This window comes from Mytilus edulis, chromosome 2 (genome assembly GCF_963676685.1).
Source record: "Mytilus edulis chromosome 2, xbMytEdul2.2, whole genome shotgun sequence".
Lineage (NCBI taxonomy): Eukaryota > Metazoa > Mollusca > Bivalvia > Mytilida > Mytilidae > Mytilus > Mytilus edulis.
The window spans coordinates 70,198-85,920 of NC_092345.1; the positions used below are offsets into that span (position 1 = coordinate 70,198).

The window sequence follows — 15,723 nt, forward strand, 5'->3', positions numbered from 1 at the left end:
AAACATACTAAGAACCGGTAATCCGAAAAAGTTGGAGAAGTTATTATTGGACAATGACATAACAATAAGAAAGGTTATACAATTATATCTTTTAAAAAGGCGGGAGAAGGGGCAATTGCTTTTGAATGTTAAATAACTGTAATTAAACTTAATTTTGCAGTGGTGGACGCTGCAGGTAAGCCGTCTTCCAACATTTTAAGCGGCGGATTAATGTGGTTAGGCAGCTATGATGAGTGTTTAGAAATAAAAGTTGAAGCAGACCACAATAACATCACATATAGATTTGATGGACAGTATTGTAAAGTATACATTGTGCCTCAAGGTGAACTCAGTAAAACATTGCCTGTAAGTTTTAATTATGTAATTAGATATATTTGAAAAGGGGATGAGGTCTTCCTGTTGACTGTTCTAGAACTAACCCAACATATTATAAGATGCGTTGAAGGCCGTACGTACGGTGACCTTTAGTTGTTAATTGCTGTGTCATGTTGGTCTCTTGTGGACGGTTGTCTAATTGGCAATCATACCACATCTTCTTTTTTTTTATATTGGAAGCACTTTTCTTATGTTTACAGGGCTAAATTCAGTACAAATCTCCGATTAACTCCAATGTGAACCTTTAATTTCAATTAACTTGTTAGACGTTTGAAATTTAAAGCTTTCATATATCATTCATTAAAGGACAAATGTACTAAATTCCGAACATAACCTCATCACTTTTAAATCCGGTATTAAAACACTGGTATCTATGATGAGTTTATTTAAATTATTCAGCATTTTTAAACTTAGTTTTGATCCATCAAAATTCCTTTATTTAAAACTGTATCTACCAATCATTGCAGCACAGGTCTGCAATTTTATACTGAAATGTCTCAGCATGAAAGTGGCCCCTGATGACTTATATTTGTTTATTGAAGTTACTCCTACAACCAATCAATAGCATTCGCTATATAGCAATTGAAAGGCCGAATATTTGGGGATGTTTAATGCAGTGAAAACGAACATTGTGTCAAATGAGACGAAGCCCATTTGCGCCTAAACAATGTGTTTTAAATAGCTTAATGAAAATTTCATGTTCCTAACAATGATCATAATAAAAAAAAAAGATATGAGGAACCCATCCAGTTCATGAACAGCCAAAAAAGAATACGAGGAAACAGCACTTGTATTGCTGTCGTTCATGTCAAAGTCTTACAGTGAGACTTCACCACGGAGTATACATAAAAACACTCACCTCACGGAAACCTTTGCAAAATTATTTGGATAGACTTTGTAACACCACCTAACATAATAATAGTTAATTTCATCAACAAGTGATGACTTCTTGATTGCTGATTTTTTAATTCTAAATTATATCAGTCATCATATATCATATTTGTAATTAGATTTCCGTGTCGTTCATATATTCATCATCTCAGCTCCTTACTGATATGTATTAGAGTCTTACCGGGGAACATTGATTCATGGTGACTTTTACTGGGAAAAAATCTCTAAACGATATTATATATGAGTAAAAAATTGTATTTACCAAAAGAATAAAATATTAACTTGAAGCGTTTTAACATATGTTTGTATGAATGCATGTTTAAACTTTTCAGGCTCAATCAGTTATACAGTTAGGAGTATGTGTCCCAGATAGCTCATGCTTGTATTAGCTCATGTTTCTACTTTTCAGGCTCAATCAGTTATACAGCTAGGATTATGTGTCCAATGTTCCAGATTGCTGTAGTTGTATAAGCTCATGTTTGTATGAATGTTTATACATTTCAGGGTCAATCAGTTATACTGTTAAGAGTATGTGTCCCAGATAGCTGTAGTGTGTATTAGCTCATGTTTGTATGAATGTTTATACATTTCAGGGTCAATCAGTTATACTGTTAAGAGTATGTGTCCCAGATAACTGTAGTGTGTATTAGCTCATGTTTGTATGAATGTTTATACATTTCAGGGTCAATCAGTTATACTGTTAAGAGTATGTGTCCCAGATAACTGTAGTGTGTATTAGCTCATGTTTGTATGAATGCTTATACATTTCAGGGTCAATCAGTTATACTGTTAGGAGTATGTGTCCCAGATAACTGTAGTGTGTATTAGCTCATGTTTGTATGAATGTTTATACATTTCAGGGTCAATCAGTCATACTGTTAGGAGTATATGTCCCAGATAACTGTAGTGTGTATTAGCTCATGTTTGTATGAATGTTTATACATCTCAGGGTCAATCAGTTATACTGTTAGGAGTATGTGTCCCAGATAGCTGTAGTGTGTATTAGCTCATGTTTGTATGAATGTTTATACATTTCAGGGTCAATCAGTTATACTGTTAGGAGTATATGTACCAGATAGCTGTAGTTTGCATTATCTCGTCTTTGTATGAATGTTTATACATTTCAGCCTCAATCAATTATACAGTTAGGAGTATGTGTCCCAGATAGCTGTAGTGCTACAGATACGTGGCTCCTCGTAAATAACGGTAATACATTTATCTTTACAAATCAAACCTAAGTTGACAATCGTTATAACTATTGTAGTAAATCTGTTTGTATTTTAACCTAAAATCACCTAACTTTATTGAGAATGGCATTTTAAAAATTGCAATAACATCAGTAGCATGTTCTATTTTGTTAACGTTTCTAAAATAATTGGTCTGTGTAACACTGTTTAAAAACTTCAAAAAATTAAAACCAACGAGAATTGCATCATTTCTGAAACTATCATGATCATTGAAGAAGGAACAACATTAGATTTTTTTTCTAACGTATCTGCAGAGTAAATCACTAAAAGCATATATTATTTGTTTTGTCTACATATGGTATAGTTGATAAAGATGTTCTAAGTTGGATCACGCTTCGTCTTATCCCTTTCGGTCTGTTTATTACAAATAAAATACATCTAAACTTAACCTTCCCATATTTAAAATTAATATTACAAACGTAACAACATGCAATACAATTCGTTAGTAGTACTCAAAACTATTCAAAGCCAAAATACGATTCGATATGCCGATATTGATTATTTCAGAACTTGCCAAGTTATTCAAAATCGCTGACAGTTTAGTTATCGACAAAATGTCAAAACATCTTGAAGGCAAGCTATAGGGTAATATGAAATTACATCTGATCCGCCTGAATTTTAACAGTTTGAAGGCAAGCTTTACCGTTATGTGTAATTTTATTTGATTAGTCTTGATCAAAACAGTTTAAAAGCAACCTATAGCGTTATATATAATTTTATCTGATCCGCCTGACTCAAAACAGTTAAATGTAACCTTTAACGTAATCTGTTGAAGGTAATCTATAGTGTCAACTATCTACATAAGAAAATGTTGTACCTGTGCCTGAATATGAAAGTTGTTGTCCATTCGTTTGATATGTTTGAAATTTGAATCTGCCATTTAATTAGGGTCTTTCCGTTTTAAATTTTCCTCTGAGTTCAGTGTTTTGGTGCTTTCCTTTTTTCTATGCTATAGGTTCAAATATATCATGATCAGAAATAAACAAGTTCTTCTACTGGAACTTTTAATGTTTTAAATGTATGCACGATAAACAAGATATCTCTCCAACAAACACGTTTTTTCATACCGTTTTGAGTAATGATTCTATAGGATTTTCATCAATTCCTGTCTGTTTTCTATAAATCATTAATAGACTTTGTGAACATTTTTGGAAACTGTGCAACGAACGTTCTCACTGCTAGATAATTATTTACTAATAGGAACATGTGTTGTTATCTAGTTTTACCTGCCATTTCTGATGGTGCAGTTGTGACATGGCCTGGTGAATGCATAGCACCAGATCAACCATTCGATACTAGAGCAATAGTCGTTCTGTGAGTATTAACAAACGTTTACGTATGCTACAATAAACGACAATAAACGACAACCAAACACAACATATATTATACACATTGTACCATAAGGTAAATACAATAATTAATAGCTCATTTACTACATCTACTAATTATGTAAAAAAATATTTTAATAAACAACTATTTCATAATAATAACATATTCAAACTAGATCAAACACTTATATTTGGTAATTGTGAAGGGACACGTTGGGTAATGTATTCTATGGGCTAAAATTAAGTTCTTCTTCACAGTTTTCCACGTATATGACTTTGTGCCATCATGTTCCTTTTGTTTGTATAACTCTTCATGTGACTTGGTAGTATGCATCTTATGATGGTTTTTTTTTCTCCATTTTTTACATTTCTCGTGCTGGTGGGTCCAGAGGTGCGATTCGGACGCAAGAGCTTTTACAGTGTTGTTTTCATTTTATCAACCCCTGTATTTATAAGCACTATCAACTATACAATAATGTTTTTCATACCGACTTTGGTACTTTTTGATTGACCTCACTTTTTTTAATTCGGGTACAATTCGTGTTTATGTTCTTTTACTCAAAAGATAAACCTTATGAACAAAGCAGTTGGAATCACATCAAACCCAAGTGGAATTGATTTCTCCGAAAATGTAGTAAAAGTAATCAAAGATGCTAAACATTATTCCATTTCAAAATCTTATCATACAGTCTAATTATTACTTATTGTAAAACATGATCAATCTTTCCATTATACAGAGTTTACACAGGTTACTTTTCAAACTAATTATGAATTTGCCTTTTTTTTTCGGTCAGATACATTTGATGGTGTGTTTTGGTATAATAAATACAAACTGTACATAGTTGTAATATTATAAGTATACCGAAGTATCCATATGAATAACCCATTGCTCCATTTTTAGGGTTGTTCTTTCAATATTTCTGGCCGTAATGACAATTGGAACTGCTTATGATGTTATTATCATACAATGGCCAAGATGGAAAGAGACCAAAACCATTTCTGAAACTAGTGAAGAGATTGCAGTAGAGGTAGATGAAAAGGCACCATTAATAGACAATCAGAAGAACAAAATAACTAACAACCAGCCAGGTTAATAAATTAACATATCCTTTTTTTAGTAAAAAAAGGCAACCATACACGTTCACATATCTCAGTTGGCACTTAACTCCCATAAATATATATGGGCGTTAAGATAATACTGACTTCATGAATGAGAGTTAACTCACAATGACCAAACACATAACGCTCGGTTATACAGATGAACGACATAAATTAACACCATAAAAGTTATAGGGTAATTTTAAATTATTGCTTGACCATAAAACCCATGTTTTTCCCCCATTACTTTACGTTGATTTATCTATTCTTGAATGCTTTACACGATTGGGACGTTGACAGGCTTTTGTCGCCTTAATTAGAGCATCAAAAAACTTCTGTTATCTGTTCTAACAAATCCCATCGATGCAACCCTATCCAAATCAAGAAACACTAAGGAAAGTACTAACTAAACGAGATGTGTCGACAGGGTTAGCGTTTCATTCTATGCATGCATCCCCTGTCATTAATATTAAGACTCAGTGTAGATTTGAGAAAATGAAAGTGGTCACAAATTGATTATACACTTTTATGACGACTACTAGTATTCCACTCAGGGCATTGGAATGTAGAGTAAAACATTTTTTGTTTAAATATATGTATTTCTGTCAATATTTGCTGTTCCAGGGTTGGTTGGAAATCTGTTGTTAGCCTTTTCTGTCTATACTAATGGAGCTAAATTGTTTAATACCACGCAAAATAAAGACATACTGACATGCATAAATGGAATAAGATTTCTTTCCATGACATGGGTCATTCTTGGACATACATATACAATGCCTTTACAGATGTCAGGTATGTAATATTGTTAATTATTATGGCGTTCATTATCACTGGACTAGTATATATTTGTTTAGGGGCCAGCTGAAGGACGCCTCCGGGTGCGGGAATCTCTCGCTACATTGAAGACCTGTTGGTGACCCTCTGCTGTTGTTTTTTAGTTGGTCGGGTTGTTGTCTCTTTGACACATTCCCCATTTCCATTCTCAAATTTATAATATAATTCACGATTATATGTTACCTTATTTAAAGCATCGAAGTAAACAAACAATCACCTTTAAAGGGAAATCAATGTACAAGCATCAAATCAATAAGCCTTAAAATAGAGCCTTCAAAATCTTTGTATCTCTTTTTGGTAGGAAAATAAAGAGAGAAAAGATATTATGAATATAATTCTGAGATCATAAGTAAACCAAAACACCATGACGAAAGGACAAGCAACAATAATGCAAAATAACATAATAAAGACTGTATAACTCAAACACCACCTAAACCAAGGGTAAACTCATGTGCTGCAAACAAGTATGTAGTCCATGCAATACATGCAGTACCCGTCGTGTTCCACATACAAGTATAAATCCGGTAAAAAGTCTCATTCGATGATTGCACAATCGAGAACAAGAGTACGGGTTTATGGACAATGGTGAAAAAGATTTAAATGTATGCATGGTCATCTTTGACACAGATACAAACATCATGTACATAGGTAGGAATTGATTAGAAAGAAACCTAGCAATACATGGACAGGGGTCTAAACAGTTGTAAAAAATTAAAACAGAATCTTAAATCTAAATATCATAGATAAAAGTAAACACATAAATAAACTTCGAGGAAAATTCAAAACGGAAAGTCCCTAATCAAATGTCAAACTCAAAAGCAGGCATTTTTTATGTAGGAAATGATGGATTGAACCTGGTTTTATATCTAGCTACACCTCTCACGGTTATGACAGTCGAAAAAGGTCCTTCGAAAAAGGTCCATTATTTTGAAAACGAACAGACTTAATAGGTTATAATATCATAAAAAGGAGTACAGCAGTCAACATTGTTTTATAATCTTAATAACCACATAAACAAACAAATATGTAACAAAGAAGCACATTAGAAAAAATGAAGACTTGAGTACAAAAATTACCATAACATAATAACACAATATTACAACTATATATTAAGATCCGAAACCAAATACCTTCTGAAGCGCTGATATATCTGGAAAACAAAGCTTAAAAAATCTTTCTATTGTATGAAGTTATATCTAGACATTGCGAACGATTTCAGAGCATTCATCGCTTCTTTTCACTTGAATTGTTCTGAACTGATTGATACTTTTTGAGACTATTTTTTTTATTAATGAGTTGTTATAAGCTTTTGTTCATTATTGAAGGCAAAGCAGTTATCTACATTTGTCTTTAATAATCTATAACTATAAAATGATCCTTAGTAAAAAAAAAAAAGAGGAGAACACTCTAAATTGACAATCAAAACTCTAAAGGGCAAATGATAATGCTAAAACAAATAACGACGATTAGGCAAACAAAGGTCTACGAGAAAAAACTGAAGATTAAGTAACACATCGCATAAAAAGACTTATCTCTGAAATCGTAAGCAGATCCTGCTTCATACTTACTTTACTGTATTTTTTTTTTTTTAATTCATTTTTAAAAACAGACATATTAATAAGATTATGACAGAACAGCAAGTCATAGTGTGGCATTGTTTCAATTTTGTAGAAGTGTACAAACATACGGTTGGCAGTCTTGTAGACATTGTTATTAAGTGCTTACTAGAAATCGTATTACTGATATGTTTTATTTGCACAAGTTTCAATTTATTTTACGGATAAAATGAGCAAAGCATTTTTTTCAGAATAGTATTATATTTTAATAGACAACATAGGGTCTTTCTTCCCTAAGATGTTAAAACGGTGGACATTTGGAGCAATAGCTAATGCTACAGTATCTGTGGACACATTTTTTACTCTCAGGTGACAAAAATATTTTGATAAATGTAATCCGTTATCATTATCTTTTTTTTTAGATTCAATTTTTTTTCTAAAACGTTAACCTCGTGTAGTTTCTAGTAATGTATATGAAATATATATCTTTGTAGATTAGCTTAAAAGGATTTATAGATAAATGTGGTTGGGAAAAAACTGTGCTGTACAATTAGATAGCAGAATTGGATGGTTCATTTTGTATTTACTGTGGTTGTCGACATATATTAACGCTTTCTAATGAAGATTCATAAAGATTTTCTGTATCTGTATAGGCGTCTGTATTTTGTTTTTATAAAGTTGGTTTAGCAACAAATTAAACAAAGGTCATTTGCATTCAAAGCAAGATGTTTTTACCTCCAAATGATATTTGTACATAATCAGTTAATAGATATTCAGAATATCCATGTCCTCCATAGCATGTCGAAAAATCATTAGTTATTCTTTTGAAAAATTTAAACAAAAACGGTTAGAATTCTTAATTTAAGCCTGGTGACAGCTAATGACCGATTTAAATAGATAATATTTATAATGACTGTTTGTTTTTATTTATTTCAGTGGATGTTTATTAACATACTTGGTGATGAAAGAGTTAAAGAAGAAAAATGGACGACTCAATTGGGGAATGTTTTATTTTCATCGATTTTGGAGGTGAAATTTGATTTACCTGAATACTAAAAAATGTCACAGTTCTGTCGTTATGTTATAAAATATCGAAGCGTCCATACATGTTGATGAGTTAATATTTAACTTTCTCTCGAAGATATCTTTCCGGTTGTAACAGCATAGACATAATTCAAACCAATTCATAACTTTTTCTCAAGCCGTTCTTATTTATTTCATATCAGTTTTTATTTAATTGAGTAATTATGTCTGTTGATCTGCTTCCATGAAATGTACAATTGCATGTCCATGCAACACCTGAGGTTGGGACACTGTTATTGTATGTATGGAGATAATTTGTTTTGGTTTTCGGCGAAATTTATGTTGACGGCTGGTCGTGGATACTTTCTGGCAAATTAATCTAAAGATTTAAAAAATCTGTTTTAGATTTGGAATTTTTAAAGTCTAGGTTCCTTCTCTATTTTAAAATGACGTGGTTAGTGTTCGTACGGGTTTTGTTTTAGATATGTTTACATCACATCTAGTTTGATCAATATGGAACACTAGTTCGTTCAAGACAATTCAAAACACTATGAGAATTTGCTATTATGTTTACTATTATTATACATTTTACACAAAATTTAAACAACATTTCAATACTGTCTTTAGATTAACCCCTCCATACATGTTGGTATTGATGGTATACGTGTCTCTGTTCCATTATACTGGTAGTGGTCCGAACTGGCCTAAAGACGGACCTGAGAAGAACCACTGTGAGAAAGCGTGGTATTACAATCTACTTTATATAAACAACTTCATCGATGATAAAGAAAACCAGGTGCATATCAAATAGTGCAAATTTCATTTGAAGAACTAGTTATAGATAACCGAAATTAAATTAAACTGGCTAGTTAAAAACGCTTATATTGCTATTTTTAACAAGATAACTAATTAATGCAACAACGATAAATCGATAACGGCTCAACATATTTTTAATGTTCCAGTAAAATGTTTGTAGAATTCCGCGAAGTGAAAAAGCTACGTTGATATACAAACATAAATATAACATGCAAGAACATGACATGTATCTATTTTCAACAAATATACAGTTTTTAAGCATGAAGACATAAAAAGAAATTCCAAGAAATTGCAAGTATTAAATACATGAATTTTCATTCAGTAAATATAACTAAGTGAGTGCGTTGTACTGTAGAAGACATAAAAGCAAACACATCGCGATGTATCCTATACAAATTATTGTTTGAGTAGATGACAAGCCATGTGTGTGTATTTATTTAGATACTTTTAATTTTTTATCGAAACATTAACAAAAAAAACAATACGTATAGAATGTGTGTCCTGTGTATATAAAAGATTATTAAAAGAGGCGGAAAATACCAAATGGGCAACTTAAATTCCTATGTAGAGTTGAAAACAACAAAAACATAACGTCATAAGTATTCTTTATCTGAATATAACTGAATTGTCAGTCTAATAGCGAAGGAAAACAGTTACGATTCTAAATTAACAATTATGGTTAGAAAATAATAATTGATACCGCAATGTCTATGAAAAAGTTCAGAGTTAGGAATGATGTTAAAAACAGAATGATTCCCATCAAAAACAGGATAAGTGTGTTGACTGGTAGTGTCGGTGTCTCAACATGAACTCTTTATGTTAGGATTAAAGAGTTTTTCTTGTATTCGGGGTTTCGAATCGAAAAATTGTCAATGTTTTATATCGTGTTTTGTAAAAATAAAAAGGAAAAGGGCCTGGAATTCTAACTTATTTTGTTTAGGAAACATGAAATATATTGCTGTGCTTCTTTTTTCATATCAGTGTATGATGTGGTCTTGGTATTTGGCTTGTGATATGCAGTTCTTTGTATTAAGTCCATTGATTATACTTCCACTATATTTGTAAGTATTGATGTTTACAATACACCATGTTAACCCTGTAAGTATTGATGTATAATATACAACATGTCAACCCTGTAAGTATCAAGGTATACATTACACTATGTTAACCCTGTAAGTACTGAGGTATAATATACAACACATGTCAACCCTGTGAGTATTAAGGTACACAATTCGACTTTTCAACCATGTAAACACGGTTGTAAAAAGTAAAATCACAAAAATACTGAACTTAGAGGAAAATCTATTCGGAAAGTCCATAATCACATGGCAAAATCAAATAAAATCAAATCAAAAATGAATGGACAAGAACTGTCATATTCCTGACTTGGTACAGGCATTTTCAAATGTAGAAAATGGTGGATTAAACCTGGTTCTATAGCGCTAACCCTCTCACTTTAATGACAGTCTCATGAAATTCTGTTATATTTACATTGATGCGTTGAATAAACAGACACAATAAATAAAATAGTCAAAATATGGGTACATCAGTCATCATCGTATAACAATTTTAAAAGGAACAATTTAACAGAACACAAAAACATCTACTATCTACGAACACATTCATTGATTTGAGTGTCTGACGTCAGAAAATTTTATACGTCACATAAATTTGTCGTTCAATGTGCATACAAACGATTTTAAAATTTTACATAGGCAATGTTGGCATACAGGGTTAAAAAATCAAAAGTATGTAAGAATAGATTTAAACTAGTCCAAAAGTTATATATAGAATTTATAAGAATCCACAAATAGTTAATTCCACTACGCGATTGAATGATTTAAAAGATACAACATGTCAACCTTGTAAGTATTAAGGAATAGGTCTTGCTATCTGCCGATTAAATGATTAAGACAAAGGACGAGACGTTATTTGACATACCCTGGTTGATTCACTTAAAGCTCACACACTGATAAATGCATAAAAAGATTAAAGCATTTGTAAGTTTCCTGTACTTCATATCCTTTAAAATGGACATTTTTGATAATATCATAGTTATCATAGACTTAAGAAACATGTAAACAATGTAGGCCTTTTTTGTTAATTGAAACAAAATAAAATGCATGTTTTTTACATGTCATTATATTCACACTGTGTACGCTTTGATATCTTTACTTTTTTTCATACTGTCCGGTACTTTGTCAAAATATTGTATTTGTTATATATGAATGGTGCATGTAGTAAAACATGTTGTCATACACTACCAACAATTTATATTCATATATGAGGCTTACAATATACATCAATAATATATTTTTAAAAACAAGGATTTAAGACGTTTTTCTTTCAACGAATTATTCAGTGATTACTTGTTAGAAGGCAACGAACTTGACATGTATGGTGACACGAATGTTACAGCATAGGGGTAATTTATTTTGAACAATATCGTGTGTACTTGGACTTCTTGGGGAAAATTCAAGGCACGTGGTAGTTTATTAGTAATTTATCATTGCTTAAAGTATCGCGACACAAAAGTAAGAAAAGGTATTGAACAATGTGTACCTCATAAATTGTAGAAAATGGAACCATTCTGAGCATTTTGCATCTAGCATTTTTAACTTATGTTTTAACACACTCTGAAACGGGCAACAACTTTATAATTGATCAAATAAACCACAAATTATTCTGGATACCAAAACTTCACAAAACTCCATATAAAGAACGATACATAGCTGGGTCATCAAAATGTTTGACAACATCTCTCTAAAGTGCTGACTACTATTCTTTCTACAGTTAAAGATAGGCTTCAAAAATATTGTGATGAGATATATTCTACCAGTGGTGTTAACCAGATGTAGATTCTCAAAAATTCGAAAGATCTACTACTTAATCTACGATCACAATCTTTACAATATTGCAGCAACATAAAGACTTTTAATTTGTCTACGCTTTACACTACTATTCCCCATGCTCAGTTGAAATATCGATGTCACCATCTCATGTAACAGAGCTTTTCTATAAAAATGTGAATCGAAGATACAAATTTCTAGTTTTGGTTTACAATAATTCATATTTTCTGAAGAACCATACTGAATCTACAGGAAAATATACTGAAGATGATATTATCAAAATGCTGGACTTTTTGATGAACAATATATTTGTTGAGTTTGGAGGATTTATATTTCAACAGACAGTCGGTATTCCAATGGGTATTAATTGTGAACCCCTAATGGCCGATTTGTTTTTGTACTCGTATTGAAGCATAATTCATTCAGAACCTTCTAAAAGACAAAAAGAAAAAGCACCTTCCGAAATTCTTTAATTTTACTTTCCGATACATTGATGATGTCCTATTATTGAATAGCCCATAAACGGGACGTTTTTAACTTTCCAATTATCAATTTCCCATTTCTCAGCAGTAACATACCCTCTGTCCCTTCGTATGGTGTCTACATATCTCAATTGATACGTTATGCTCGTGTATGTTCAAAGTATACGGACTTCATATACAGGAGTGTGCTACTAACGCAGACACTACTCCAACAAAGTTATGAGGAGGACAGACTAAAAAAGACACTCCGTAAATTTTACGGACCCCGTCACGAATTAGTTGATTTATACGATGTGTCTTTGTCCAAACCAACGAAACACATTTTTACAACGCGTTAAATTGTGGTTTTTCATTACGTCGTCTGATCTTTTAATTACTGAACGTGACTTATTGCCGATTGTGACTGTTTTGCTGAGTGTGAATTCGCATTGCTATAAGACGTGTCACGGTACTTTTCTATCCGAAATTCATGTATTTAGTTTTGATGTAATATTTGTTATTCTTATCGGAATTTTGTCAAATGTCTTATCGTTTGTAGTTGTAAATATTGTTTTCCCTGTTGTATTCGTGTGTTATGGTAAAGATAATAAATGATCGAGTTCATTTATTAGATTTTAGTTTGGTTCAACTAAATTTATACGATATATTTGGTTTACAGATTGATTTAAAAGAACTACCGACATAGCTGTATAATAAATTAATTATCTTATTACTACCCCAATTTGATATTAATTAGTATTGTAATTTTCATTGTTATTAATAAATGTTATATCAACATTACAAACCTAATCTTGAATTCTATCCTAATTCTATCCTTTTTTTGAGAATTTTCACTAATTCAAATGTGACGTCACTTAAATTTGTGCATTTATCGATTTGGCTAACGCGGCTGTGAATTTTTATATGCTGGTATATGTTATTTATCTATCCGTTTTTATTTTGTAGTTAGTCACCGGTTTTATCATTTATATCTATTATATAGTCATTTATCTGTCCTATATGTTCTCCCATTTATTTGTATTGTAGTCCTATCATGTAATGTTGTCATTTTAATGTTATACTTAACATTGCCATAAAAGAGGTTATAAGAGGTTAGGCATGCCACAAAACAAGGTTCAACCCACCATTTTATTTTTATTAAAATGTCCTGTACCAAGTCAGGAAAATGGCCATTGGTATATTATAGTTTGTTTCTGTGTGTGTTATATTTTAATGTTGCGATTTTGTTGTGTCGTAATTCTCCTCTTATATTTGATGTGTTTCCCTCAGTTTTAGTTTGTAACCCGATATCAATCGATTTATGAATTTCGAACGTTGCCTTTATTCATGTACAGATTGATATATAGTCACATAGTTTAAGGAAGTCATTCGAATATATTTTCATCCCAAATGTTGTCCAGATTATCGCTTCGAACGCGTCAACGTTCGCATTCATTTGTATCGGAGTTTTACAGGGGATTATAATTGTGTTAAGGTAATTCATCAATTTATGAAAGTTCATTGATGTGATCATTTTCTTAAAATTTACCTTCTATGTAACTCACATCATTCAAAACACTAAGAATGTTCTACCCCAGTCATTAATTTGGCAAAAAAAACCAGTTTATGCGAAAGCCATTTGTGAAACTAACACATATGGGACACTTGTGTTGTGTATATCAAGTTACACTATAAAACACTAGCATCTGTGTTCCTTCGAGTCTCTATGTGTTTTTTAATAAGATAAAATTGTGTATTTGATTTACAGACAAGATTGTTGAATTATTTCAGTTTTCCTATCGTTGGTTTTGGGATTATGATGGCATTTCTACTAGGAACATGGATAGCTACTGGTATAATTTCTTCACATTTTGACATCCCAGCATCTTCGTTTAATGGGTATGAATTTCATTATGTGAACGCTATTGTATATAATTTCTTTTCCCGATATAAAGCATTTTAATGGGAGCACATTCTTGTTCTGCTCTCCTTTTTCAGTTATTTTAGAAATGAAATTTCTTGTCACTATTTCCCAGTAGGAGTAATTAAAAGGATTAGCGTCATCCATTAAGCTGATATCCACGATACAGATCCTGGAATCGATGTCAACGATACAGATGACGTAATCGAACTGAATAATTCAAATTTGATGACTGTTGTGTTCGCATTTATCGTACCGAAATTGATAATTAGTTATCAAAGGTACCAGGCTTATAATTTAATAAGACTCATCAGTGACGCTGAGATTGAAATAGTTAGATTGATAATATATGTAATAATATAATATATATGTTGACTTACAGCTAGAAAGTAACAATGATACTCATTCAGTAAATTCACTTTACGAATAAGGCTTTTTACAAGAACTGTTCATTTGTTTTAAGCAGTAGCTAACACATTCGCAAAACGTCTCCCTTTTCAGTCTTTAAAGTAGATATCTGTACGTAAACAAACTTTTAAATGTATAATTTTGTCATTTCTGGGTGGATAAATAATCATCATCTAGCAAATGAGATACGGAAAATACCGGTAATTCAATTAAGATTATAAATTCCTATTCGTAATTTGGTTTTCAAATAATCGGTTTATGCGTTCCTAGTGAAAGTGAATCCAGAAAAGCGCTTCAGGCGCCTAATTTATATAATGTACCTTGTTATTGCTAACACAGATATTAGTGTTGGAGGACTATCTGTCCCCAAGGGTATAATCAGCTCAGTAGAAAGAGTGTAAAAGAAAGCGTCACACATAAAAACTTGCTGAACTATTTGCATAACTTTATGAATAAAAGCCTTGTAAATAAATTGTGTAATACTCTGTATTTATTGCAGAGGAGATGGTACTGATTCTAATAAGATATACTTTCGATCCTACTGCAGAATGGGTCCATATTTAGTTGGGATGTTTACCGGATATCTGCTGTATAGAACGAGATGTAACATTCGTATGAGCAAGGTATATGTTAGTCTTTGTTACAAACCTCTGGAAAAGTCGAACATATTTTATTCTACAGTATAGTCTATAACAGATGAACTTTATTTACATCTTACCATAGTATGCATAGTATGCACATAAAACGGAGGTATTGAATCATCTCTATCCCATGTGATAGAAAACAAATATATATTTAAACTCTTAGCCCTATATTGAATTTTGGTAAGGCTGAATACATATACATTTTTAAAGGATGAAATTTCAGATTCAATAAACTGATATTTAAAGTCAAAGTCGAGAATGAAGAATTTAAT

The 15,723-nt window shown here is 31.7% G+C and overlaps 1 protein-coding gene across 1 annotated transcript in view; it reads left to right on the forward strand.

Moving 5' to 3' along the window:
- Positions 1 to 15,723, forward strand: part of LOC139511174 (nose resistant to fluoxetine protein 6-like) — a 37,608-nt gene that overhangs the window by 2,143 nt on the left and 19,742 nt on the right. Inside the window, exons 3-13 of the mRNA XM_071297750.1 lie at positions 161 to 345; positions 2,394 to 2,472; positions 3,734 to 3,827; positions 4,743 to 4,930; positions 5,564 to 5,731; positions 7,602 to 7,698; positions 8,266 to 8,358; positions 8,980 to 9,148; positions 10,150 to 10,229; positions 14,270 to 14,377; positions 15,307 to 15,430. Coding sequence (XP_071153851.1) covers positions 161 to 345; positions 2,394 to 2,472; positions 3,734 to 3,827; positions 4,743 to 4,930; positions 5,564 to 5,731; positions 7,602 to 7,698; positions 8,266 to 8,358; positions 8,980 to 9,148; positions 10,150 to 10,229; positions 14,270 to 14,377; positions 15,307 to 15,430 — 1,385 coding nt within the window. The remainder of the gene's footprint in view (positions 1 to 160; positions 346 to 2,393; positions 2,473 to 3,733; positions 3,828 to 4,742; positions 4,931 to 5,563; positions 5,732 to 7,601; positions 7,699 to 8,265; positions 8,359 to 8,979; positions 9,149 to 10,149; positions 10,230 to 14,269; positions 14,378 to 15,306; positions 15,431 to 15,723) is intronic.